Source organism: Rhamphochromis longiceps, linkage group LG19 (assembly GCF_057381845.1).
Source record: "Rhamphochromis longiceps isolate RC_006_pf linkage group LG19, R_longiceps_female_GT1.1, whole genome shotgun sequence".
NCBI lineage: Eukaryota > Metazoa > Chordata > Actinopteri > Cichliformes > Cichlidae > Rhamphochromis > Rhamphochromis longiceps.
In genome coordinates, this window is record NC_140575.1 from 6,399,636 (window position 1) to 6,427,419 (window position 27,784).

A 27,784-nucleotide genomic window follows, 5' to 3' on the forward strand; every position below is an offset into this window, starting at 1 on the left:
TTTAAAGAGGCATATTTTTATTTCTGTAGAAAGAAAGTATCACATTTTTAGACTGATTTTATGGAATGGTATTTATTTATTTATTCTTTGTTTGTTTTTATACCACACTTAGTAAATGATGAATAAGAACATTTTAGGAAAGAGTTAAATGATTTGAAAAGTCCATCCATTTGATTGCGCTTATCCTTTTCAGGGTCGCTGGGGCCTATCCCGGCTGTCTTACAGCAAGAGGCAGGGTACACCCTGGACAGGTCAAAAGTGTGTCGCAGGTCTAAGACATAGATAACCATTTGCACCTAGTGTTTTAATTAACCTAACCCTATGGGCTCAAAATGTGGTCATAAATATTTTGTACGTGTGTGCGTAAAAAAGATTTGTATGTGTAAAAAAGATTTGTGTGTGCATCTAGTACAGGTAGCGCTGCTGCAAAAACCCACAGAGCCCAGCAGCCAGCGCAACAAATTCTGGATCCTTTGCTTTTAGTTAGCAGTTAGCATTAGCAGCACATCCTGCGTCCGATGTGAAAGGACTTTTATGCTGCGCACTGTGACTCACAGCAATGGTCCCGGGTCAGCCCTGACTTTGTGTTAAACTAATCCTAAAGTAATAATGGTATTTCTAACCACTGATATACCACAACTTTTTCCTTTCAACAGCTACTGAAAGTTAGGGGACCTAACTGCTATCGGATATTTATATAGCGATCCTCCAGCTTCAAACTGTATCACCCTTCAAGGACCTGCAGTTCAAAAAAGCGCCCCTCCGACAGCCAAACCCATCTGTTCTCTGATTGGATTGTTACATTTGTGATTGACATGACATTGACCAATCAGATGAAAGGAAGAAAAATAGGGTCAAAATCCGTACTTGTAACTTGCAGGGTTTTTTTTCCTAAGTCCACACACAAATCTTTTTTACACATACAAATCCTTTTTACGCACACACAAATCTTTTTTACACATACAAATCTTTTTTACAAGTACAAAATATTTATGACCACATATAACCCCACTAACTGCATGTCTTTGGACATTAGGAGGAAGCTGGAGTACCCACGAAAACACCGTGAAAGACCCTGGCCTGATGGTGGAATTGAACTCAGGACCTTCATGCTGTGAGGCAACAGTGCTAACCACTGTGCCGTTAAAACGGGAGCTCTAGTGCTATACCTTTATAGTATCCACATGGAAGTTTGTTTGTTTTTGTTCAGTTCAGTTTGATTAAATTTTGTTTATATATGTTTGTGCCAAATCACAACCTTACAATTATACAGAGAAAACCCCAACAACCACAGCGCTCCCTGTGAGCAAGCTTGGTGACAGTGAGAAGGAAAAACTCCCTGTTCTGCAGGAGGAAGAAACCTCCAGGCATACCTGGCTGGTTGTGAGGATTCAGTTGCTATGAAGGCAGAAAAACGTCCATAAAGAACCAAATGGTTGTTTTCTACAAGCTTTTTAATGTTTTTTAATTGGTCATTTTAACATGGAAGTCTAAAGAGTGCCCTTCCTGCTTGGCCCCAGAAGGTTTCACTTAGTTTGTGCTTAAATTCTAAACCAAAGGTGTGACACGGTGTGGTCTCTCTGTCCTCCTACACACTCCTGACCTCCTTTCCTTTTCCCCTCCCCTCCTTTACTTTCACCTTCCTTCTCTTCCTATTTTTTCTGAGCTGTTAGCACATGAATATTTGTCAGTTATTTTCCCCACTGTACGTTCCCTTCACATTGGCACGACACTTTGTGTTTCTGCTTGCAAGCACTAGTCTAACACAATAGTGCTTGAAGCTTAACAGCTTTTTATGCTTACGTAAGTGTGACTGTGCATGTGTCTCCCTGCCAAACCCTTCACCTTGTATCCAAATGCCCCCCTCCTTCTGCCTCTATATTCATCACTATTAGAGATCCATAACGCTTCCATTCTGCTGTAGCTCCCTGCCTTCAGCTGAAGAAAGCACTCAGCTTTTTGATCTGCCCAAGCAGCTCAGCTGTGGACGGCTCCCTCATGAATGAATTTTCGCTGAACACCAATGGCACAAGCTGCTTCCTCAGACAAGATGCCCATGTGCTGAGCTGTCATACTGCAGCGTTAAACCATCGCTGTGATAAGTGAGCACTTGAAACATGGAACCTGAAACGCATCATCAGCTACAGATTTCTTTTTGCCGATGTGCCGTCATGGTGCCAGACATGCGTGGTTTTCTAATATGCAAACTGTCAAAGTGTTAAAATCTCATTTGTTTCTTTTGTTTGTCGAGCAGGTGTCAGATGAAACATTGCTTCCATGACACTGATCACACTGGAAAACTAACAGATTAGCTTTTATCAACTGGAAGCTTCAGGAAGGCTTCGCTGATATAGAATGGACTTGGCACATAAAGGTTCAGCATAGGCAGACTTTTAAAATGCAGGATATCCACAGAGACTTTTGCCTCTCATAGTGGCTCGGCTTCAGGGTGGGGATAGTTTTGTTCAGTACAGACCATTGTTACATCCTGTAGACTACAGGGGATTTCAAAAAGTAACTTAACATGTTAAAAAAAAGTCAACAAAGTCTTCGTTGCCTGTGTTCCACTTCTTTACTCCAGTTTCATGAAATTTGGTGGGGTAGTTTCTGGGATAACATATCTCCACCACCTATATTCCTAATGATTTAGTAATCCTCTGACCTTTCCTCTAGTCAGGTTCTGATGAGACTTAGCTTTTCTTGTTAAGACATTAATTAGTAAAAAACACAAAAATAATGCTATTTTCTGAGTAAAATTACAAGGCCTGAGAATAAACCCTCTGCAGACAACATGGGCATCTTTAGATCTTAAGAAACCTTTTACTAATGATATACTGACAACCCATAGAGAACATTATGTATAATCTGTTATATAAGTTTAATAATTCACAACAAGTTTTCCTGGGCATAAATTTTTTTTTTAAATTCTAAGATTTTGAAAACAACTTTAAGCTGAGTTAGTAGCCAGAAAAACTACCACATTCATTAAACTTTGTCCCAAATCTTAAGTTTTGTTTGACTACAGTGCAGGCACATGCGACAGTAACAGCTCACCATCAATGTGAGTTACTGTAACATAACTGAAATATGTGTCAATTCAAATAATCTTGTGTTTTGGTTATGCACATTTCAAATTATCTTAAGTAGAACGAGAGAAATAAAAGACTGAAGAAAGAAAATGAGAAAATTCTGAAAAATTGAGTTTTGTTGCAATTTAATAGCAGTGAGTTATCAGTATAGCAAAAAAAAAACATGGCTCGAATCTTGAGGGAAATCCACCAGTCAAAGAAGCAAAAACAGATGTTTGCCAGAATTGTCACAGAGTATGAAATTAAAAGAAAAAGGTTACGATAATCTATATTTTTTTCAAAACTAGCGCGGGATCTGTGAAAGCCATCAGAAATTGTGACTTATTTTTAAAAGTTGATCACAAACTCCAGTCCAGGCACTGAAATCCTCCTTAGTGCGTCTTTCATTTTACTTCTACACAGAGCCTTAGAGAAAATGTTGTTATCTAACCACAGCCAAACTGTTAGACACCTTAATAACATTCATTTTGTTCCACAGTTTTGCCTGGGGGGGTTGGAGTGTGCGTATGTTTGACACGGGAGGAGGAGGAGTGTGTGCGTGTGCATGTGTTTGTGTGTGTGTGCATGTGGGGGGGGGGGGTTACCTAAGGAAAAAATAAAAACAGCTTTGTTCAGGAGTTGATGCTTATTTCACAAAATATTATGACACTGTCTCGGGTTATAAAAATTATTCCATAACCAAAACACCGCGGCTTCAATCGCGGCACCATCTGTCTTTCACGGCACATTTTAGCATCAAATCAAACGCTGACATGCTCACTGAGTGTAACAGCGCGTCAGCTGACTGCCTGCAGTGTAGAATGAAGGATGTAAAGTGTAAATGTCAGAGCGCTCTAACCTGCTGCTCTCCCAGCTCTCTCTTCAGTCTGTTCTGCCACTGCAGCGCCTGCATCACGATCGCTTCCCACCTTCTCTCTAGGTTGATAGACAGCAGCTGCAGGGCCTCTCTGTGCTGCTCCGCATCAGGGCCCACCTCAGCCATGGGGCCCGACTGTTTTAGGGTGGGGATTAGATCGATTTATTGTAAGAATTGACAACAGAATTTATTCTTCTCAGGGTTTCAAAAGTCTAAAAATTATAAATATAAAATTTAACATTTCTAAAGTATATTTTGTGAGTTATATATAACTCGTGTCTTTTGCTGGTGAGGTGAATCCACAGTTCTTTCACATTGGCAGCCAACTTTCCATCATCTAAGTTGTGTTTTCCTTTACCCACCTGGCTCTGTTGTAGCAGCTTCTGGCACAGTTTCAGAACAGAGGAGACCCCACGCCGTCGGGCTTGAATGTCCGAACACAGGGGCTGGATGGCAACATGGAAGAGAAAGACGAGGAGAGTGAGGTCAGAAAAGCAGCTCATTTGCACAACAACAAGAAATGCTGAGCATCAGCTCATTAGTTCAAACTTCTTGTAGAGGTTGGAAAATCATATTGTGGTTTGTTTCACGTTAGCTAAGCTCCCCATTTCCTTTAAAAAATTTTTAATTCCAACTTCAAACCTTAAATTGGTTTGGTTTTTGGATACAAAAAAGTCCCATACCAAAAATATTCAATTTTTTTCCTGCTACTTTTTTAGATTTCAAAAAGTCTGAGTTGCTCTGACAACCCCTAAAGATTCCTGCCAAAAGAAAAAGACAAATCATATGCGTCCTCTTTCATGCAACACTATGCTCTCTTAATTATTTATTTATTTAAATAAATATATTTAAATAAATATATATTTATTTACATTTTTTTGTTAGTACTTCTTACTTTACTGTAATATGTTTATGGTTAAAAGTATGTCAAGAAGCACGTAAAGTACAATTTATGTGCTTCAACGAGGCTCGACTCAATGTACTGCTCAGGATAATTAGCTGTACTTTTCTGGTTTAAATGATCATAAACTGTTGGTTTCTTTTACAGACTTACTGTCATTGCCCCTAATCCCTCCATCTTTCTTGTACAATGTTACCAATGTCCCGAATTTTCATTAATACTAACACAGGGAGAAATTATGGACACGATTATGAAAACAACACCCTAAACATTAAATAAACCAGAATTATTCATTTCTCTAACAATAAAAGATCAAGAAAGAAGACCTACATTCGCTGCACTTCACTGTAGTTAAATTCTGGTCATTCATTACAGTTTATTAGCATAAAGTCAAATTCAGCACACAGATCCTTGATCAGCAGCAACAGTGCATAAAATAAATGACAACAGCCAATATTCCCCCTCTCTGCTTCCCTCCCGGCTTCTGTCTAATAAATGCAAAAAAAGAGGAAAAAAAAGAAACAAGGATTGGCAGTGCCTATTATAAATCACTATATGCTGATGAGTTTCCACACTCAAAGGTCAGTGTGTGTGTGTGTTTGCATGTTTCAGTGTTTACTCGTGCAGGCTTGTGCATAAAGTTTGTGTAGCAGTGGGTGTATGTGCAAACATATGCATATATTTCTGTGTGTGAGACAGCGAATAGAGGGGACAGCCTTACTCCTCTGCGGCAGGGACCAAGCACGTCCAAGCCCCAAACTATTTATGCTAATCCTGCCTGCTCGCTGAAAAGCACTTCCTTTACATTTTCTTTACATTTTTCCAATAAATATTAAACACTATTGCAATGAAATGGGATTCTCTCTCTCCCTCTAACTCTCTCTCGCTCTCTCTTTCTTGCGTGCGCACACATTCACACTTTGCCTCTTTCTCACACACACTCAACACTTCTTCTCCCGTCTTTCATCTCCTCTTTCCCGCTCTCTTCAGTTTAGCATATTTGTGGCTTGCCTGGTTGTCTAAACAGAAGATGGGGATGCAAAATACAGCAGACAGGATCAAGAGGACAAGCCAAGTGTGTGTTCGCGTGTGTGTCTGTGGGGTGGCAGATAAATTTATTCCAAACAGGAGGTGTGTATTACATTGAGGGAGGAGGCTCTAAACAATGAAACGACTGAGTGATACTCGTTCCGCGCCAAATAAGTGCAGCAGACAGCACGGAGGAAGCACAGGAAGACGTATTAAACTAGATTGGGGCTGGAACAACACTTTGAAAACCAAATATGCTGATTGAGAAATGTTTTCAAAATGAGCTTTTTAGCATGTGAGAAACTTCTCTATATCACTCGTTGGGCAGTGAAGACCAGTCCATCCGTTTGCTTCGGTGCTGATGCAAGATCTTTCTGCTCCACAGAAAACCAGCTGTGTGCTTCCTGATGGATTACGACAGGTGTACAACTTATTGCCATCCACAAACAAATTTAACAGGCTAACAGACCCATTTTTGAGCTGTCTACTCAACCGTGTCTTGCAAACTCATTTGCTTCAATACTTAATCAATACAGTCATGTACAAAGACTGTGTAATGATTCACTGTATATCCCAATGTAACTGTGCCCTAAGGTTTAGTAATAGACTTTAAATCTAGTTTCTTTTATTAGGCTTCTGATAAGTGTCTAGTGCACAGCAGAACCATGGATAAACCATTATAGTACAGACCAGGGGTTTTCAACTAGGGAAACAAATGTCTCGTGAGGGTACTGCTACAGAAGAATAGCGCTATGGGAAAAGTGTGAATTCATTATTAAATTTAAAAAATTGATATTAAATACAATTGACGGCTGACATATCAGGCCAAGAGTAAGACTCAGTAAAGACAAACATAACTGATTAAAAGTTGAAATACAGCTGCTAGCTAAAGTTCAGAACAGGAAATTGTAAATAGTTTTTGTAAAAGCACCATTTCAAATCACAGTGGGCCTTCTGCTTTGTCATCTCATATCTGACTAAAACTTTCACATCCCAGATGAAAAACTAAATATGTAGAATACTTTTTAACATTAAATTCGACTATACTAGTTTGATTCAACTTTCATGCTGGGTTGAGCAAATATGTTAAGTTGTAACCCAAAACCAAAAATATTAGTGGACTGTCTAATCTGAATAGAAGCAAATTCTGGAGAATTATAATGAAAAGAAAATTATTTAGTTAAATCTATGCAAATATTTTGTTTTCGAGAACCACATTGTAACCATGCACATTGTCCTGGAGGTCTTAAACATGGAACAATGTAGCATTTTCATATATAATGCCCCCCATAAAGTTTGGGGAAACACTTTGTTCCCCCTCTGCTTCTTAATGTAAAATTCTAAATAAAAAAAATCAGACATGATTAAATTTCAAAAGACTTTAAAATTCATTTGCATGCATTTCAGTTGCACAATGTAGAAATTAGAACACTTTTTATACCTTGTCCCACCCTTCAGGGCACCACTTCAGCATTTCTTGAATTTTCAATGCCTTTTAGTATTATTTAAACTTAACCTGAATTATCAGTCTGGAAATAGTAGATAGAGTACATCTCGAAAATGGGAAACTGGTGGGTGTTTAGCAGAAAATGCTCCAAAAACGTGATAATCTGAGATTAAAAGACCCGTTTAACAATAGATAGCACAGTATAGATAAACTGTTAGCTAACAGTTGCTAAGTATAAAGAAATGAATAGCTGCTAAAGTGTGTATTAATTGAGATAACTAAAAATCTGTTTGAAAACATTTGGGGGACGTTGGTGTAGTTACCAACAGAGCACTGATGCCGTCTCCAACAGTGTTAGCTGCTTGGTTCTATAATACTTTAAGAATATTTGCCTTGTTAATTAAATGATGAAGAGCCTTGTAGGCAGGACTAATGTGAGTGCGATCTGCTTTTGTTAAACACAACAATATAATGATCCAAAAACTAAGAAAAAAAACCTAACTAAAATAAGCCCTTTCCTCCCAGCATGACATGAAATTAAGTAAATGTCTCAAGAAAAACATGACTTCATGTAGAGGAAAACTATATGTGGGTACCAGGAAAAATAGACACAACTTCACTGTTTGTCAGTGCAAGTGCAACAAACTTCTCTTTGAGAGAATTTATGGTAAAGGTTATGTGTTTTCACAAAGGGAGTTTACTCTTTTTGTCTATATTAAAAACACCTTTAAAAACACATTAACATGGATATGAGCGGTATACCAACAGTTGCATTACTTGTGAAAGTCACAAGTGTTATGCTCGCAGATTGGTAAGCTTTACAGAGCAAAACTCTGTTCTTTGTGAATTCATTTCCATACAGAAAGGAAAAAAAGAGAGATTCCTAAGTTTCTATTGTTTCTGCACTGCTGGTTTTTATGCACTGATCCCCCCCTCTCTCACTCTCTTTTTCTCTGGACCGGTCTAGCCTGGCTGGGTCCGTATTGACTCAGAGGGCTCTACAGACACAGTTGGACAAATATTTGCTAAAAAGCTTTTCTTCAAAAATACATGGGAAGCCATAGAGTGGCTGCGGAGAAAGGGATGGAGAATGTAGAGGGGAGGTTGAGATGGACAGAAAAGCCAAAAGCAAGTGTGAGATAGGTCGACAAAGAGGTGAAGGTAAAAACGAGGGAAATGTGCAAAAGCGTGAAGACTGAGAGAAAAGACTAGTGAGACTAGTGAGGGAATAGAAAAGACAAAACAAAGGTAATTGTAAACAAAGGCAGGAAATTTGCTCTTTTGGGAAATGATGACTCTATGGTGATACCCCTCAGCCTTTTAGTAAACATGCCTATGGTATCAATTTCAAAAACTTTGCCTTTTTCTCAAGTTATCACATTCACAAGATTTTCAGAAAACTTACGCTGACCTTGAGGTCGAGGTCACTGAGATTCGAGCTCGTCTACGATTTTTGGTAGAAGCACCTGTGGTATCAATTTAAAAATCCTACATCGCCACCTTAAGTTTTCGCATTCACATGATTTTAAGAAAACCTGATCATGGACCTATGACCTTTAGGTCAAGGTCAGTGAGATTTGAACTCATCCAAGATTTTTAGCAGATGAACCTACGGCACTAATTTGAAAATCCTACGCGACTTCCTTCTTCAGTGATTGCAGTCACAAGACTTTCAGAAAACTTGACCTCTGACCTCAGTCTTGTGGTTGAAGTCATTGAGATTATAGTAGATACGCCTATGATATCAAGTTAAAGCTCCTACATTGCTTCGGTCTCCTGTTGTGCCATTTGCAAAAAACTTTGTGATTCTGTTGATCTGCTTTTCCATAACTGTCACAAGTTAGACCAGGAAATCAGTGTTGAGTGTGTCCAGTTGTTGCCCCTTTTTTTGCCTCTTTTTTTTAAATGGGACTTTTAATGACGATTTGTGGCCAAGTGTGAAGCTGCTAGGATGTGAGTCAGCACCACTAATTGTTCACATGCTGGCCTCAGAAAGGTAAACTAGTTTACCTAAACTGGTGATAAAGCTTTAAAATTTCAAAACACACTATATTATATTCAAAACATACGCCTTTTAATCAGTTTAAGTTGAAGGACATAGATCAAGGGTGTCAAATATAAGGCCCTGGGGGCAGAATTGGCCCGGCAATTCTGTAAAATGTAAAATTGCCCAAAGAAATCTCTTCCAGTTGAGTTATTTGTCCTATACAAGAATATATACTGGAGTTTGTTTAACATACACCAAACATGTCCGGTGTGAAAGCATTTTAAGTATCAGGAAATCTTACTTGTGGGTGAGCATAAGATGAAGTGAGAGAACTACTGAAGTAAACTAGCACTGTGTCAACACCAGTGCTGGCACTGTATGAGACTGTTATGGTTCAAATGGAGCAAAAGAGACACTCTTGATTTAATGAGTACTTCACCAACACAAGACCTAATTAGAAATGAGAAAACAGATTTAGAAAATAAGTGGATAAAATTAGCATCCTTGGCGAGGCTTCTGGCTCGTTCAGGTTGCCAAAGAGAAGAATTCATGAGGTTTCAGAGGAACCTCTAAGTCCTTCGTGTTGAACAGGTTGTGGTCCTTCAGCATCTGATCGGGAATTGTCCATTTCACAGCCATCTCGAGGGTCAGACCAAGAAAAGCTGTTAATGGCTTGTGTAGATCTCTCCAGATTGTCATATTCAAAGCTGACCAGCAGAAGAGACACTCAAAAGACAAATGATTTCACTATCTCCTCTAGGGATGGGTATTGATAAGATTTTAACGATTCCGATTCCATTTTCGATTCTGTTTAACGATTCGATTCCTTATCGATTCTCTTATCGATTCTTTTTTTTTTTTTTTAAAGGAGAACACTAAAGTCGATTAGCTTAGAACTTTGTTTTATATCTTCTCTTTGAACAAGATAGAAATTTAGGAGTAACATGGCCTTACAAACCCAACAGTGAGATCTTAAGAGATCCAGCCTACGGCTCTTCAATGGGGTGTCACAGGGTCCCCAGGAAAAAAAATGTATATGTAAAATAATAAAATAAATATTCTCCTGTAGCAATAACAAAGTTTAACATAAATTATTCTGTAGCAATTACACAAGAATATCCAGTAATGTCCTGCCTACAATTAAACACATTCACTTACCAAAGTGAAATCGGGGGCATGTGCTGTGGCAAATGGGTGGAAGCCTTTGACCACAAACTTAGACACTGCTCGGTGACATTCGTCTATCCTGGCCTGAAAGGAGACGCTACCGGTAGACTGCAGCGACAACTGCCAGCATCTGAGCCAGCCAGACTCTGTCTCTCTCATCATGGTTATCTAAATGCAACGCACAGTAATAGCAGGTTTTGTAATAAGGTAAATCGCGCTAACATAATATGCAATGCTAATTGATTAGTTACCTGCAGTATTAACGGGAGAGGACGTGGAAACGCTACCGCTGCTGCTGGGTTGAGCTTCGCTAGTCCGGAGCGGATCAAAAACACGACATTCGTTGAAAGCAATCGCGTGTTTTTTGAGCAAATGCTTTTGCATGTTCATAGTGTTTCCTCCCTTTGATGAAATCTCTACTTTGCAAGTATTGCACGTTGCCCTGTTGTCATCCTTTCTCATAAAGTGTAACCAAACTTTTGAGCGTTTGTGCCGCTCAGGCGCCGTGTTTCCTACTGGGTAAAAGACGCTACTCAACGTGATGACGTCATTCGGGGCGACTGGAATCGATAAGGGAATCGTTTTTAAAAGTGGCAAACGATTCCAAGGAATTGAAACAGTGGGAACCGGTTCTCAACAAGAACCGGTTTTCGATACCCATCCCTAATCTCCTCATTTGCTTTCTCTCTGTCTCTCTCTCCCTCCCTTCATGTATCTCTGTCACTCAACACTTTCTTTCAGGAAGAGTGACCGGCTCACGATAAACAAAAGGAAAAGGATCTGCTCTCCTCTTTCTATAATTCCCCCTTCACCCTCTTCCTCTCTCACTCCTTGGCTTTCTCAAGCTTGATCTCTCACTCTCCCCTACTCCATCCTGCTCTATCTCTCTCATTCTTTAAATCTCCTTCTCCTAAAAACAAAATCCTCTTAACTCTCCGCCACCTCCTCATCTCCACAATCTAATTACCAAGACCTGCCGTGAGGAGAGGGATGCAGGGAGGTGTGAGAGAGGGAGAAAAAGCAAAAGACAGAGAGAGGAGAGTGGAGGTTGTTACTGTGGTTGCTATGTCAGTGTTTCACGAGTGGAAAGCACTTTGAAACAGAGGTGAGACAGAGACATAAGAATAGAAGTGGGTAAGATGTGTCATTTTCTGAATATAGAGTCTTTAAAAAGCCATCATTCTTGGATTAAAATAAACAGGATTCATTAGTGTTGAGGCTTTTCCACCAAATCCTTTTCTGCGATTTCACAAATGAAGGTTACACCAAAAAATCTCTTCAAAACAATAAGCAACAGAACTGAACCTATATAAAACAATACATACACTGTCTATCGGAAAACCTGTTTTGAATACTAGACAGTAAATCTAATGACATATTTAACAGTGTCTTTCAATACCCGAGCGTTTTTTGTATTTTGCTGTTTGCCATAAAATTACTACAGCCTGACAAATACGGAGGGACGGATGAGATCAACTGTGATGTGAACACCGAGAAACATTAATAAACTCGAACTTGTGGACTTCTCAAACTTACTGGATTATTTCTCATCAGCACCCGAAGAAACAAGTGTTCAAACTGTTGGTCATGCAATCTATCCATCCACCCATTCTCTACCGCTTATCTTTGGGGGCTGGAGTCTATCCCAGCTGTCTTAGGGTGAGAGGCAGGGTACACCCTGGACAGGTCGCCAGTCTGTCGCAGGGCTAACACATAGACACAGACAACCAGTCGCACTCACATTCACACCTATGGGCAATTTAGAGTTTCCTATTAACCTATTCCTAGTAACTGCATGTCTTTGGACCGTGGGAGCAAGCCGGACGACCCGGAGACTCTCAAGACCTTCTTGCTGTGAGGCAACAGTGCTAACCACTGTGCTGACCCGATCTAATTCAAAGTAAATGTTGTGTAAAACACCAAACGTGAAGATCACCAGTTAAAAAAAAAACAAAGGAAAGAAAACAAAGTCAGATAGCCACAGCGAGGGTAACCAGAAATAGAAAGAACAAAAAGAAAATGTAATAAAAAAAGAAAGACAACTACATAAAGGCATAATGAACAAGAAAAACAAATGAGAGACAACGGGGAGAGCAGACAAGGGCAAACTGTAAAGGATTCTGAGACAGAAATGAAGAGAGCGATGCACAGAGAGAGGGAAGGAGAATTTTGGCTGCTTGCGTGGTGACCCAGCGGATATTTCAATCAATTACCATTAATTAGAAATCTCTGATTAATTCTATTTGTTGATTAAGTCAATTAAAACCACAAGCACTCGTTATCGCACAACGAGCCTAATGAATTCCTGTCGACAATTTGTTCCCACACACATATTCCCTCTGCTGCTGCTAATACCGCCTAAAGCTACCCAAACTTTGTTGTTTGCATACTCTTTCCCATCTTTCTCCTCTTTTCTCTTCAACTCTCTCTCCTCATCTGACATTTGTCTTCTTCTTTCTCCTCCCTCTTTCTCATCCTCTTCTTTGTCTCTCTTCATCTTTGTTACAGTTTCATTTCGTCTATATGTCTAATTGAATTCATACAAAGACTAACGTTACAGAGCAAGCACACTCGGCTCCGTCGGTTCGTTGAAGAGCACCTTGACAGACGTCATTATGCAGAAAGCCTGTCCTTCAGGGTTTGGAGGCTGAAACAAGGATAGGAAACATCTATCCTGGTGTGTTGGTCGGGACTGGAGAATCAGTGTACATGGTTGCAGAACAAATCCACAACCTTGCTAGATTTTTTTTTTTTACGAGAAGTTAGATTATTGTTCTGGAGTTTTGGTTAATACCAGTGGACGGAATAAACATCAAGAAGTAGGGTTAAAACATCTTGGATCATGTATTGGTTTAGAGTGGGCAGTGTTTCGGTTTTGTTGCATCAGCTCCATCATCTCTTACCTCCCGAAGTACAAGATGTCAAAATTGTCACAAAATGTTAAAAATGGCCAAAGTTAAGAATTATTTTTTAAGACAACATTTGACATTTTATTTGATTGTGCAATGGTTGTAATCAGAAAGGGACAAAACATCTCAGGTACACTGATCAATATCAGCAGACAATATTTAAATATAAAAACTTGCTCCCAGTGCCGTACAACATCACTTCCAATGTCATTAACGTTAACTCAAACTAAACTAAAAAGTAGATCTGAAAAACATTTTAGTTAACAAAAAGCAGGGAACGTTGTTGCTGTGAGGCGACCACAGTCACCGTAGTTTTGTATTTTCTAATTAGTTCATTTTGACATTTTGTTTTTAATTCAGTTTAGTTTCTGTTAATTTACAGGGTGACTTTTCTTGTTTCAAAATGTTTAATTAAGTTTACCTTGTATTACCTTCAGTGCTAGTTTGTACTTTTTTACTTTCATGTATTGATTGATTGATAATACTTTATGTACCCTGAGGGAAATTGTTTCTAATCTGGTTTTCCTAATCTTGAACCATTTCAAGATTAGGAAAACCAGTATAGGCATTACAATAAATAATGGTCAGTTTTAATTTTTTGTTTTAGATAATTCAAACCTAGTTTGGGTTTTTAATTTAGTTGTAGGCCTTAATAACCTTGATCTGAATAAATAGTCTCAGTAGTCTCAATAGTATCTCAGTTTATTACTGTCAATGACAGCAATGTTTGAGACATTTTGAGTTTTACTTTTATTATTCTAGATGTTTACATAAGAACTAAACATGTCTGACTCTATAATACACAAAAGACTTCAGTATAAATTTGTCACACCTGAGACAATTTGTTGGGTGTGTAGCTAACAGCCGAGCTGTACTGAAACCATGAAAAGAGACAGCTGCCTAGATTACGTTCATCTACTTCCATATGAATAGAATGAGGATTATTTGCCAAGATTAGATTACTGGATAGATTACTGATGCTCACTGTGTATTGACCGCAATGAACGTAGTAATAACTACAGATGCTGCCACTTAAAATGGGCGGCTCATCAGTGACGGGATCATGACGGCTTCCCGAATGAATTCTGATCGATTGCCGGCTGATGGGTGGCCGTAATGATATCCCCCGCCGAAGACTAGGATGATGTAATGATGATTAGTAACACCGCTAAGTGTCATTGAGTTAAACCAGTAGTAATGTCTTGTGTATCCACCAGGGGGAGCAGTGTGGAGGCAAATTTATTTATTTACAAGTTTGCCTCAATATATAATTATACTTTTAAAATTTGTTCAGTGATTCTATAATTATGACAGAATCAGCATGTATATAATATATTGGTATCGATACATGTTTGCAGCAAATACAATCCAGGTTGTGCACATCAAACAAGCCAGCCAGTGATAATTATTGCTGACTTGTGTATCTGAACATAAAATCTTAAAATGATTCATTCACTGCACTGCTAATGTTGTCATATAAAATCGGAAATTTGAACTCGCTTTGATTGAACTACAATATGTGCGTGTGCGTGTATTCATATCTCTGTGGGGACAAAAAAATTGGAAGTTTATTATACTTGTGGGGACCAAAATCCTGGTCCCACAAGTTTCAAGGCATTTTTGAGACTCAAAATGTGGTTTTAGTGACAGTTTATGGTTAGGGTTAGGGAAAGCATTATGTCAATTAGATGTCCCCAGAAGATACCCGACGTGTGTGTGTATGTGTGTGTTTATTCGTGCCAGAAATATTTGATGCTTTGTTCTAAATATTTCTGATGATTAATAAGGTCAGTGAAAAGCTGCTGTAGAAGTGGACCATGAAGCTCTCGCGCAGTACTAAAACTTTTGGTAACTCTCAGCATTTACGCTTTCAAATAAATTAACAGTCATAGCGGCAACGATCAGAGTCATGCCTGCTTACTCAAGTTGTCTGCCGCTAATCTTTGTCTATCACCTTTAACATTTATTTTAATACTGTGGTTGGAAATTTTTGCACTGTGAAAAGGACACTTGAAATCCAACTGGCACATGTCCCACAAATAAGTGTCCAACCTGCAGTATTTATTTGTATATTCATTTAGTTATAGGTGAAAAAAACTCCATGTACAAACAGGTAGCAGGGAATTAACAGTTATTAGTGTTCAGCCTGGTCTTTATGAGCACTTATACTCTCTCACTCAAACTGTCACAAAAATATAATTTGTTTTCAACGATGTGGTCGGGAGAATATTAACAGCTGATACCGATTTCGTACATTTTCTATATCGTTTCTTGGGATTGTGCAATCAAAGCTTTGTCATCATCATATGACCCCTAGAGCTGATGTAACCAAAGGGATGATATGATGTAACTGTGAGAGCAAGTACGCTACTCCTTGAAACAAATTGAAGGTTTCAACAGAAAACACAAAAACTGAATATCAAATAGGAAAAACTTACATTTATAGAATTCACATAGTATTGTATAGTACATGGAAAAAGCTTTCCCCTCTAAGGTTTGAGGAAATGTTTCACAAAGCAGCCAAAGAACAACTTTGAAGCACCTTCTAGGTGAAAGTCTGACCTCTCTTATGCAAAATATAAAGAAATTATGGGTTTTGTGAATTATATCAACTTATTATATTAGATTTAAAATGATGTTTGCTGGAAATAGATTTGGTGATTTGCAGTGTAAAATGTCTGAATGATCAAACTGAGTGTAAAGCTTTATCCATTTATTTTTTTACATTTTCAAAATGTAAGTTTTTATGTTTTAATGGGTGAATAGGTTCACAACGAAAGCTATCAAAAGAACAGCTGTTTCAGCTTTATTTATATAGCGCTAAACTAAAATGTGCTATGTACTCAGTGCGCTTTATATTATAAGGCACTGCCCTGACAAGAATACTGTCCAAAACTATAACTATCCAAGTAAGAGGTTTTTTTTTTAAAGAAAACAAACACCATCTCCTGGTTACACTCTTCAATTGGGTGAACAGGGTGTATTTATGGGGAAAAGTCGATACGCCCCAAGAGAAGAAAGGGGGACTCCCAGTGACTGACATTCAGCTGACATCTGATTGTCAGTTAACAGTCAGCTGGCAGTCCTCTGGCTGAAAGTGGCAATTCTGAGTGGCTGTATTTGTATCAGGTAACACAGCTGACTATTAAAACCAGGTTAGACATTATTGTCCTTCACATCATTTCTGTATGGAGAAACAACTGTATCTGGTTATTGGGAGGGCTTTTAACCTGAATTAAAGGTTTTTATGTTTCCAACTACTCCTCAGTGAACTCTGATTGTCTTTCCTTTAAAACACACGTGAAGTTGCTTAACTAATATGCACTATATCACCTTATAAGATTTCTCCAAATGGGTCACACCACATTATGGAATGAGACTCGATGTAATACTTCCAGTGACTCAGAATCCATCTGTTTCAGGCTCACTGTTTTTTAACAGCACATATAGGGCTCTGAAAGACAGCAGGATTCATTAAGGGCTTTTAGAGCAATTCACTGAAAATGGAAGCAGACAATAAAGTAAAACGTACCTCTCCCACTCACTTTACCGCTGTGTTTGTCAAATTTACAGCAAAACCTGGAAACCCATGTGCATTAAAATATTAAATTAATACTCACTGACAATGTGAGAGCTTGACGCCAAAGTTTGGGTTTTTACTCTGACATCTCTCATGATAAGGACAGAGATCAAAGGTCAGATAGTTGTATGATTTCATATTGCTCCTATCCAAAAAGAGTGATAGATTTGCAGAGATTACTGCTTACAGTTCATCAGTGTCCATCACTGTTTATGATCATCATAACCACTACAATGAATAGAAAACATATTAAAAATAACAGTTTAACAAGAGTTCAACTGTATGGCTGGTAATGTTTCCCCTGAAAGTGCAAATCTATTTGCCTGTGTGTGTGTGTTTGTCAGGATGTTGGACCCCATCACAGCAGGATCAGTCTCATCAGATCTTAACGAGTTAAAATGTGATCCTGAAGATGCCAGCCAAGGTTGGAAGTGCTCAAGCAGCGGGGCTATGGGGCTAAAAAAGTGAAAGCATTGCACAGTTGATATGAACTGCATCTCCTCTAATGCTTTCTTCAAATGCTTAAAATGCTCATATTTAGCCATTAAAATAACATCTTTACAGCCTGATATAAACTAGCACTGTAGCTAATTCATCCATACATAACAACTCCATGGGGGAATTTTTTTCCATCAATTCAATCTAATTTGATCCTGTTAAAACAAAAAATTAAAACATCTAAATCAACTGGAATTCTCTACAGCGTTTTCCTGGTGACTTTTGAAGCAATTTTAATGGAATTATCTGACAAACAATATGACGAGCTGGGAGCTACACCTCATCCAGATGACAGAACTTCTAGTATTTTCTGTATTTTTTCTCAGCATTTTTTAGCAGATATCTGTATCTGTGCATTGTACCTGTATAGTTTATGGAGCTTTTAGATTAGATTTAGATTTACTTATTGTTCTTTCAGAAATTCCATTTGTGCCGATGGCGATGGTCTGACAAATATATCCACAATAAAGATATCTCAATTACACAAGAAGAAAGTGCCACAGTGCCAAAAGTCAAAACTATGTGCGCGTGACACCCCTATCATACCACATCATATCATTTACAGCTGGATTTGTTCAGCAGAGTTATACCACAAGATAAAGAAGACCTCTGGGCACAAGATGGGCTGTTCCCTCCAACCCAAGGAAGGTCAGAGGTATTCACCATGAAGAAGGTGTACTATATCACTGAAGATATCTCACCCTTTTTCCACCACTTGTGACTCTCAAAGTTGGGTCATACTGCATTATTGCTGACCTGCAATCTTACCATCCATGTTAACAATCCTACTGAGTTTGCTCTTACTGATTACTGAAAGTGAAAAACACCAGGCAATAAAACAAAAAGTTGGGATACTTTCTGCAAATGAACATTAAATAAAACACTGTATACTGTCCGCTTATCCACATCAAACTGTCTCGGCTTCTGCATTAAGTATTACCATTACATAAATGACAGTGGTGTTTGAGTCCAAGTCAGGTTTTCATCAATTGTATCTAAAACTGTATCTAAATATTTATATGGATTTACAACTTGAATACAGTCACCACCCAACACTACCAATGCTACATCAAAATATGTTTCTTTGGTTACCTTGGTGTTTAATTTAAGAAAACTAGCATCACACCAAGTAATAAACTCATCCAGATATTCAGGATACTTTGTCTTATCTTCTGTGTTCAAACCAACAATCTCTGAAAGGACAATTTAACAAAGACATCATTAAAGTCACCAGATGAATTAGTCCCACAGTAATTAGTACACAGAGTAAACAAAGCTGGAGATATGACACTCACCTGTGGTAATAGTGGACGACACTACCACAGTGCGTTAGCGCTGTAATCAGCCAGTCACAAACAACTCAACCCATTAGATGTTTGTGTGTTCTAACCTAGCTAGCACTGGTTTTCCACCTTCTCTCCCAACATTCATGGTCATTCAGGGCTTTGAAGAACCCCAACATGGAAGCAGCCAAAAGACTAGCATTGAGGCTGTGAAATGAACAAGTCACATTCATAGGCTGACAAATGTTTGTCTGCCTGTGGACAGATTTCATCCATCGCAAGAAAGTCTCTAGTTTAAAACCTGTAATTGGTAATTGGGTTAGATTGGTCTGCTAGACAGAATATCGGATTATAAATGAAGCCTTTATTTTAATTGGCTGGATCACAAATACAGACTTTAAATAACCAGTAATTGTTTGGCAGTATTCATGCTCACATGCTGAAATCAACATTATGTTGTTATTCTGAGTGCAGGCAGTCTTCTCTATCCGTACATAAAGATATGTTGCAAGCTAAAAACATGGTGATAAAAATGATATGCAGTCTAATTCTGAAAGTCCCAATATGTGGCAAGCCTACCTACAACATGCAGTAACCCTGACATGAGGCTGGAGATAAAATACTGAGTGAGTGTTTGATTAAAGGAAAGTTTTAAAAAACACCTCTGTGACAGAAAGCCCTGGAGCCTTCACGTGAAAGTCAAAATGGATTACTGCTGACATCATCAGGTCTTATTATTGTAAGTTATTATCTGAAGTCCCTTTGCCCGCTCGACATGCGGCGACATTTTAGGGATGAAAGCTTTACTCTTAAAATATTCAGCAGCAGTAAACAAATGGAGGATATATGAAGTCTTTGTGAGTGAAAGCATTTACTGTTCTCACTAATGCAGCAGGGAGAACGCACCGCGGCCAGTTAAAACGTTTCTATCAATAAAATCCAATCTGCTTCTGTCTCTCTGTATTTCCCTGTATATTCATCTATCCAACTTTCTCTCTTTTCGCTTTTTCTTCCTTTCTTCCTGCATCTCTCTTTAGATGCTGTTCTGTCGCTCTGTGCTAGTGTTGCCAACACTTTCCATTTTCCTCCACCTGACCACTGAGGTGTTCCAGTGTTCTCTTTTCTTCCTCATCCTAACCTTTTGTCTTTCCCACCTTTGCCTTTCACCCTGTCTTGTCTGCATGCACTTTTATATGTTGCTGTTATAGCAGATTTAAATTGGTTTGCCTCGTGTCTCTGTCTCTTTCTCGATCACCTTACTTGTGTCTCTGGAGCCCTTTCAGCTTTTTGTCACGGATTAGTGAAATAAATGTTGCGGGATGGAGTCAGTCAAACATCTGAATACTGGAAGGCATGTTAGGCTTAAATGGTCATGGGACTGAATCTTATATAGCTGCTTTCAACTTGGGGTTCAGTACCTTTCCCATATTTAAGCATTGTTTTTTTTCTGTCACTTTATTGTCTTCAAAAAATACGATGAGTGGAAAGTGATGATCCACAATGTCTGTCAACTTCAGTAAACCCTGCAGACTGGACTCAGAGTATCAGAGGCTCACAAACAGTAGTGTATACCATGAACTGAAGGAACAAGCAGAACAGATCAGAACATAAACTGTTGCAAGGTTCTTATATTTCTTCATTTGTGCTTTAAGCAAAAATGCAAGTTGGTATTTATTTATTCAGCAGTCAGTGTTGATCTGTCATGTTTTAATTGTTCGACAGCAGCGATGTGATGAACACTACTAGTGTCAGAAAGTGTCTCTGTCATTCAGCAATCCGACACATATACGTTTTTTAATATGTAGTAATTACTGAGTACCTTATTTTAAATACACCCTGCTTTTCAAGGTCTCCTCGGCTGTATAATGGAGGAAAGATATCAGACTGCGGTGTCCTTAAATAAATACCTGGTTGGTTATGAAAAGTTCAAACTCTACATGACAATAAAATGTGTCAATTAATCTCCTGTTCTGTTCTTCCTCTGTCTTCATTACTCTTCACTGGCTCTTCCTCTCTATGGCCATCATCGCCTCTTTTTCAGTTTGTTTCTTGATGGTTTTCACAGCGACTAAATGATAATTGTCTTCTCCTTTGTCGTGGCCGTGATTTTCTCTTCCATCCTCCTTCCTTTTGCCGCTGACCGCTCTTGTCTCTCTCTCGCTCGCTTGCTTTCCTCACTTTTCCGGTGTCTCTCTACATCCTTTTGTCTTCAGAGCTTTCTTCTGCTTCTGTCTCTATGCTGGTTTTTGATTCTCCCTCTGTCTCGATTCCTTTAGCTGATGAAAGAGCCGAGTGTTTTCTTCTCCTCCTGAGCAGATGAAGATGAAAGTCTGATCTGTTTGTTGACGCCGTTACCGTGGTAACGTCTCACCTGTTTGCTCGCCTTCAACCCCTAACGAGCAACTCTTAACGAGAAAACACCTCTTCAAAACATCAACAAGCGCGCGAATCAAACACACACGTACCGAACCGAGGCATAAACACAAACAGAACTACAACTAAGAAACACACAGAGACGGGCATAATCAAAAGACACACAAACACACAGCAGCTTGTGTTCTTGGCAGGGAGTCGGTGGATCTTTAATCCTCATCATGCAGCAGGTATCGATATCAGAGCCTCGCTGTCACCTTCTATTAGCTGCCTGAGAGACACTGAGGGAGGGGAGGTGGGCTATGCATGTTATGGAGAGAGGTGTTCACAAAAATATACAACGAAAGGATGGATATATTCAAGTGATTCAGTGAGTAATTAATTCAGGCTTTAAAACCTCCCGATTTGAGACATCTAATCGAGCAAAGAAGCAAATGTTTAAGGGGCAAAAATGGCATCTGGGTGAGACAATTTATAACAGAAAACTTTGCGAGATCTTTCAAGAATGCTCATTCACGTGATCATTGGTCCTCTGTTTGAGAACAAAATCTCTGCCTGCCTTTGCAGCATTTCTCAGCATCGTAGCCAGCAAGAGTAACTTTTAATGTGAAGCAATGTCTCAACACTATCTATCAGCAACACTATCTCTAACCCAAGGCAATCCGAATATATATTTTTTTGTAATTAAATAATTCACCCAAGTCGTTGCAAACACAAAATAATCATTCTAAATAAGAAACAGCAAAAAAGCTGAAATGCAGTAAAGATGTAGGTACTAAAGCATTTCTAGCAGCAATGTGCAGACATTTTAGCTTGTTAAGACAATTCAGTGCTGTCAGGCATCTAAATGCCTCCAAACTTGACAAAAAGCTGAAACAGAACTAGCCACAGAAGTCGCATAACAGATGGTACGAGCCCGACAGAGGCCTAACCTCAACATCATGGAATCAGCCTGGGATTCAGAAGACAGCCTAAATCCACAGAACTCCAGAAAGTTCTTTTCGAACTGTATACTTGTTGAAAGAGTTACTGATCATATGCCTGTAAAACCTGTAAAGTGGGAATTTTGTAAGAGATACAGGGGGGAAAAAACTGAAGTTCACACTGTGTGCAAAAATGCTCAAATTCAGCAGTGTGAGGTTTTCAGATGGAGATGGAATCTTCACCCTGGCTGCCATGTATAGGTTTACTGCCAGTTTTTTGCTCTGGCAATGAGACTACTTGCGACTGCCACAAAATATCAGGACTTGATAAACCCAAACTGGGTACCCGGGGCAAAACTGAACTGTGTTCTGCTCCAGAGATCCGTGACGGTCTGGAGTCCTGGGTAAGATGCCAGATTTGCCAAGTTTGTAATCCAGTCTTGTATGGCGTTGTCATTTAATTATTTCTATATAATTGTTTAAATACACGTGAGGTGGTTGGAATACATGTGAGGAGCATGGTGTTTAAAATAACAATGATATGTTGAATAAGGGGAGTTTTATGTAAAGAGGGTTTACAGCTCTTCAGTTGGCTCTGTCTCTTTGTCTAAACAAGGCCCCGTCCAAGCCACAGCAGATCATGTCACAGTGTTTGGAGGTGCATTAAGTGGAAATGCATAGCGACTCCATTTTTAATTTTTTGAAAGGAAAGAGTAGGATTCATGCATAGAGACAGAGACAGGCACATGACACATGTAAGTTGTTTTGGAATAATAAAGTATATCACAGAGAATCGTTGTAATATAGAATTGTGTGCTGGTTTAGAATAAGTCGGGATATAGGTGGGTATGTGTCGATATAAAGGGGGTATGGGTCATAAGTCTTTGAAAGGGAGAGAAAGGATGGACTTGTGATATGGTGTGTGTGTGTGTGTGTGTGTGTGTGTGTGTGTGTGTGTGTGTGTGTGTGGTGGGGGGTTAAATTGGCAAGAGGAAAGAAAGCTGAAAATAGAAATGGCCCAACGAGGAGGGTGGGAGGGCCGGAGGCCAAAGAGCATGATTAGAAGGGTCTGTGGGGGGACGAGGGGTCCATGGGTAACAGTAGGGGAGGACAGGTTCATCTACTATCGACGGCAGGGGAGAGAGGGAGCAGCTGAACAGATAGCAGCACCAGGAGAAAGAAAGAGATGCGCTAAGGACGACAGAAAAAGAGAAAATGACAGGCAGACACAAGGAACAAGGGGAGACAGGAAAAGCCCGAAAAAAGGACAGTCGAGAAAGAGATAAGGAAAAAAGAGATGTAAATGGAAATAGAGACAGGTAGGGAGATAAGACACAGAGGAGGTTCACTTCAGAGGAACGAGTTAAACACTCACACTCGTATCCACCTATCTGTGCGAGCATCTGTGTGTGGATGTGTGTGTCGAGAGGTTGCCTCCTAACAGTGTGTGTCTGTCTGACAAAAGAAACTGACTTTGAACATGGATACTTATCCGTTTCCGAGACAGACGGAACGAAAGTCGACTTATAAACAGATGCATCTACTGCGTTATTGTCTTTATACTATGGAAGAACAAATATGTTTTTCCTACAATATCGACATTCCCAATCCTTTTTGAAGGAAACAATTCTTTCTTAATCAGAATGAAATCCTGTCTTTCCTTGAGGCTGAAACAAGTTGTCAATCAACAGAAAAAATGATCCCCTGAACAATCATTTAACAGATTTTAAAAGCAATGCACCCATATTGAATCAGTACTGTGCAGTGAAAACCGACTATTTCTTTTTTTATGTTTATCAAGTTTTATTGATTTGTTTTTTTATGTTTGTTTTGAATTCCTGTAAATAAGAGTGATTTAAAAAAAATAATTCTGGTATTTTCTAATCTTTTTACTGATTAATGTACCAGATAAAGCAACCACTTTCTTTTGGTTTGTGTTAGGACTTTTGATCTGACTGCACTGATGATACTAAATATAGCCAATTAGATGAGCAAGAAGCCGCGTGAAACCCACTGGCAGGCAACATTTAACTTTCAAGAAAAAGCTGTTAGTGTGTGAGACTCATTTTTAGCCCGCATACCTGTACACACTGGAGAGCAGGTGTGTTTTGTAGCTGTGAGTGCTTTCCACTGTGCATATGTGAGACCAAGTGTGTGTGGGGGTTCAGTCTATTAATTCTTGGTGTGTCCAGGCCCCACAGCATTTCTACTACAATAGAGAGTCATCGGAGGCCCAGGGCCTGCCGGAGGAACGTCTGGCTGACGCCGTATCTTTAAGGAGCATTAATTCAATTAAGAGCCAGGTTATAGACAGCCAGGTGGAGGAGGAGGGGTGGCAGCTCAGTGCAAAAAAAGAAAAAGAGAGAGAGAAAGGGACAGAGAAAGACAGCTGATATTTAGGAGACGCTGACGATACCAAAGACTGAAAAATACGGACTGAAATCAACTCACTTCTTCTGATAAACATTTCAACAAGGTTCAAGCAGTGTAACTGACACACTGATACACTCCCTGTTAAGGTTTCTCCTTCACCTTGTTAGTAGAGCACTTCACTTAACTTCTCCCTTAGCAGTAATCTACACCAAAAGACTGAAACATTACAGCTGTAGCGTCTACTGTTTAAAGACAGCATCCAGGGCTGGGCACCTCTGACATTCTCCCGGTGGGCCAATGCAATTTTGGCCAATGGGCCAGTTTAAAGGACCAGCCGTACAAGCACCGATAGCAGCTCACTCGTTCATTTCCATTACTGAGAGTGGATTGCCCAACCAAATCTATTAGCAGCAAAGCAAGTGATGAAGGTGTTGAGAAAACTTTTTGTGGACAGCGTCATCTGCAGACAGTTGTTCTTGAACTCTGGAACCACTGTTGTTTTTTGCATTTGTGTGTGTGTGTGTGTGTGCCCGTGCGACCCCTGCCGACCCCCACTGCTTTCTCATATAGCCCTACAGTAATAGGTTGCAGTGCAGAAATCGAACCCATTTACGCGTCCCAACACCAAAAACAGACAAATGATCGCTAAAATGGAGTCGACTTCTCTTAAAATTGAGCCCCCTTTTCTCTCTCTCTCTCTTTCTCTCTCACGCTCTCTCTCTCCATACAAATGACTGCTATCAATATTTCCAATCTTCATTTCTCCAGAAGCTCACGGCCTCTTTCTGCCAAAAATCAATGGCTTCCCACTGAGAGCTGTGACAAGGATCAAAAGTGAGAGGCTCACTTTCTTCAGATAAACTCTCGTTTCTGTACAGTTTCATCATTTAAGCAGCCAGTTTGTGTTTTGCATTCACATCAACTTTAGAAAAAATTGACCCAAATGGCGTTATTTTTTTGTGATGAGAAGCAAAGATAGTTTGTGCTATTTGGAGATTTTTTATTAAACATTGGCAATCTAATAAACATTAGCAGGATGGCTTTTTCAGAAGGCACACCAGGCTTTACCTATACTTCTTTTTTTTTTCTTTTTTTTACAACAACACCCAAACAATACATCATTCATTCAAAAGAAGAAACACAAATGTACAGCATCCTGACGTCTGCTGATAGAAAATAAAAGTCATCTTTTTTACTTTGTGGCAAATGTGTTATAGATATTTGTTTATTTTGGGCTCCTATTGATAACTTGGAGGCTAAATTCCATCATGCAAACTATAAAAATGTTAATGCAGGATTGGGAATAATGGGTATTCTTCCTTTTTGTGGCCCATAAACAGGAGTGGACACCTGATAGCTGACATCTAAAGTAAGCAAACAGAAATAGAGTTTTATACTTTAGTAGCACATTCCTTTAAAAATATGCTTAATAGTTATTTCTATTTATATTTAAACCCTGCCCAGGTTTTTTTTTACATTCCTAGACTTGAAAAAAGGTTCCCTTGTGTAGTGGTCGTACACCACAATAGAGCTAGTAATGATGTATGTAAGTTAGATGCTATCAACATTAGGGATGGGTATCGAAAACCGGTTCTTGTTGAGAACCGGTTCCCACTGTTTCAATTCCTTGGAATCGTTTGCCACTTTTAAAAACGATTCCCTTATCGATTCCAGTCGCCCCGAATGACGTCATCACGTTGAGTAGCGTCTTTTACCCAGTAGGAAACACGGCGCCTGAGCGGCACAAACGCTCAAAAGTTTGGTTACACTTTATGAGAAAGGATGACAACAGGGCAACGTGCAATACTTGCAAAGTAGAGATTTCATCAAAGGGAGGAAACACTATGAACATGCAAAAGCATTTGCTCAAAAAACACGCGATTGCTTTCAACGAATGTCGTGTTTTTGATCCGCTCCGGACTAGCGAAGCTCAACCCAGCAGCAGCGGTAGCGTTTCCACGTCCTCTCCCGTTAATACTGCAGGTAACTAATCAATTAGCATTGCATATTATGTTAGCGCGATTTACCTTATTACAAAACCTGCTATTACTGTGCGTTGCATTTAGATAACCATGATGAGAGAGACAGAGTCTGGCTGGCTCAGATGCTGGCAGTTGTCGCTGCAGTCTACCGGTAGCATCTCCTTTCAGGCCAGGATAGACGAATGTCACCGAGCAGTGTCTAAGTTTGTGGTCAAAGGCTTCCACCCATTTGCCACAGCACATGCCCCCGATTTCACTTTGGTAAGTGAATGTGTTTAATTGTAGGCAGGACATTACTGGATATTCTTGTGTAATTGCTACAGAATAATTTATGTTAAACTTTGTTATTGCTACAGGAGAATATTTATTTTATTATTTTACATATACATTTTTTTTCCTGGGGACCCTGTGACACCCCATTGAAGAGCCGTAGGCTGGATCTCTTAAGATCTCACTGTTGGGTTTGTAAGGCCATGTTACTCCTAAATTTCTATCTTGTTCAAAGAGAAGATATAAAACACAGTTCTAAGCTAATCGACTTTAGTGTTCTCCTTTAAAAAAAAAAAAAAGAATCGATAAGAGAATCGAAAATGGAATCGGAATCGTTAAAATCTTATCAATACCCATCCCTAATCAACATGCTTCCTTCTAATAGGTGTTGATAAAAAAAGACTACTTACATTACAAATTCTGAAGCCAAAAATGATGATGATTGAAAGTAAGCCCTTACAGGACATTTCATAACTAGTTTTAGACACTTTAGAAACCACATTTATTTCTGTTTACTAGAAATATTAAAGCTATCTTACCACTCAGATCTACTTCATGAGGTATGACCAGGTGGGTCATTCCAAGGTTCTATCACGCTCTTATGTATTCCCTTTGTACACTCAACCCGAGGCATGAAATGCACAGTTACATGCATACATGCACAAATATGCTCACTTTACAAACTTTCCCAACTTTTTAGGCCTAAGCTCAAATGAATAAAGATTATGTGCTGCTGATTCTTTTGCGTAAAAGCTGTCACAACCAAAGAATCTGAAAGGTTACAAAAAGATTAAAGTTCTACATTCTTAATCACACGGAAGCAACTTTTTTGTTTCAGCAGGGCTGTTTGTCTAGTCGTGCTTTCATTTCTTTGTGTTACTGCAGTCAGCTATATGTTTTTATGCATTCATTTTTAATGCATGCCTCTGCCTGAGTCTCTTTATTTGCATATGTGTGTGTAATTTAACTGTGCAGCATTTATGAGCATAATTCAAACGTATATGAATTAATGTACTTCTGTGTGCATGCAGTTCTATATCAGTGGGTACACTTACACGGTGATTGTGTGGATTTGCGTGTGTGTCTCTGGTTGTCAGTCACACGGCAGGGCTAGGCT

At 39.2% G+C, this 27,784-nt stretch overlaps 1 protein-coding gene across 1 annotated transcript in view; it reads right to left on the bottom strand.

Moving 5' to 3' along the window:
• The window catches only part of akap6 (A kinase (PRKA) anchor protein 6), a 232,711-nt gene that overhangs the window by 23,510 nt on the left and 181,417 nt on the right, over positions 1-27,784 (bottom strand). The window contains exons 18-19 of the mRNA XM_085391037.1: positions 4,308-4,391; positions 3,928-4,080 (exon numbers count right to left, since the gene is read on the bottom strand). Coding sequence (XP_085247163.1) covers positions 3,928-4,080; positions 4,308-4,391 — 237 coding nt within the window. The remainder of the gene's footprint in view (positions 1-3,927; positions 4,081-4,307; positions 4,392-27,784) is intronic.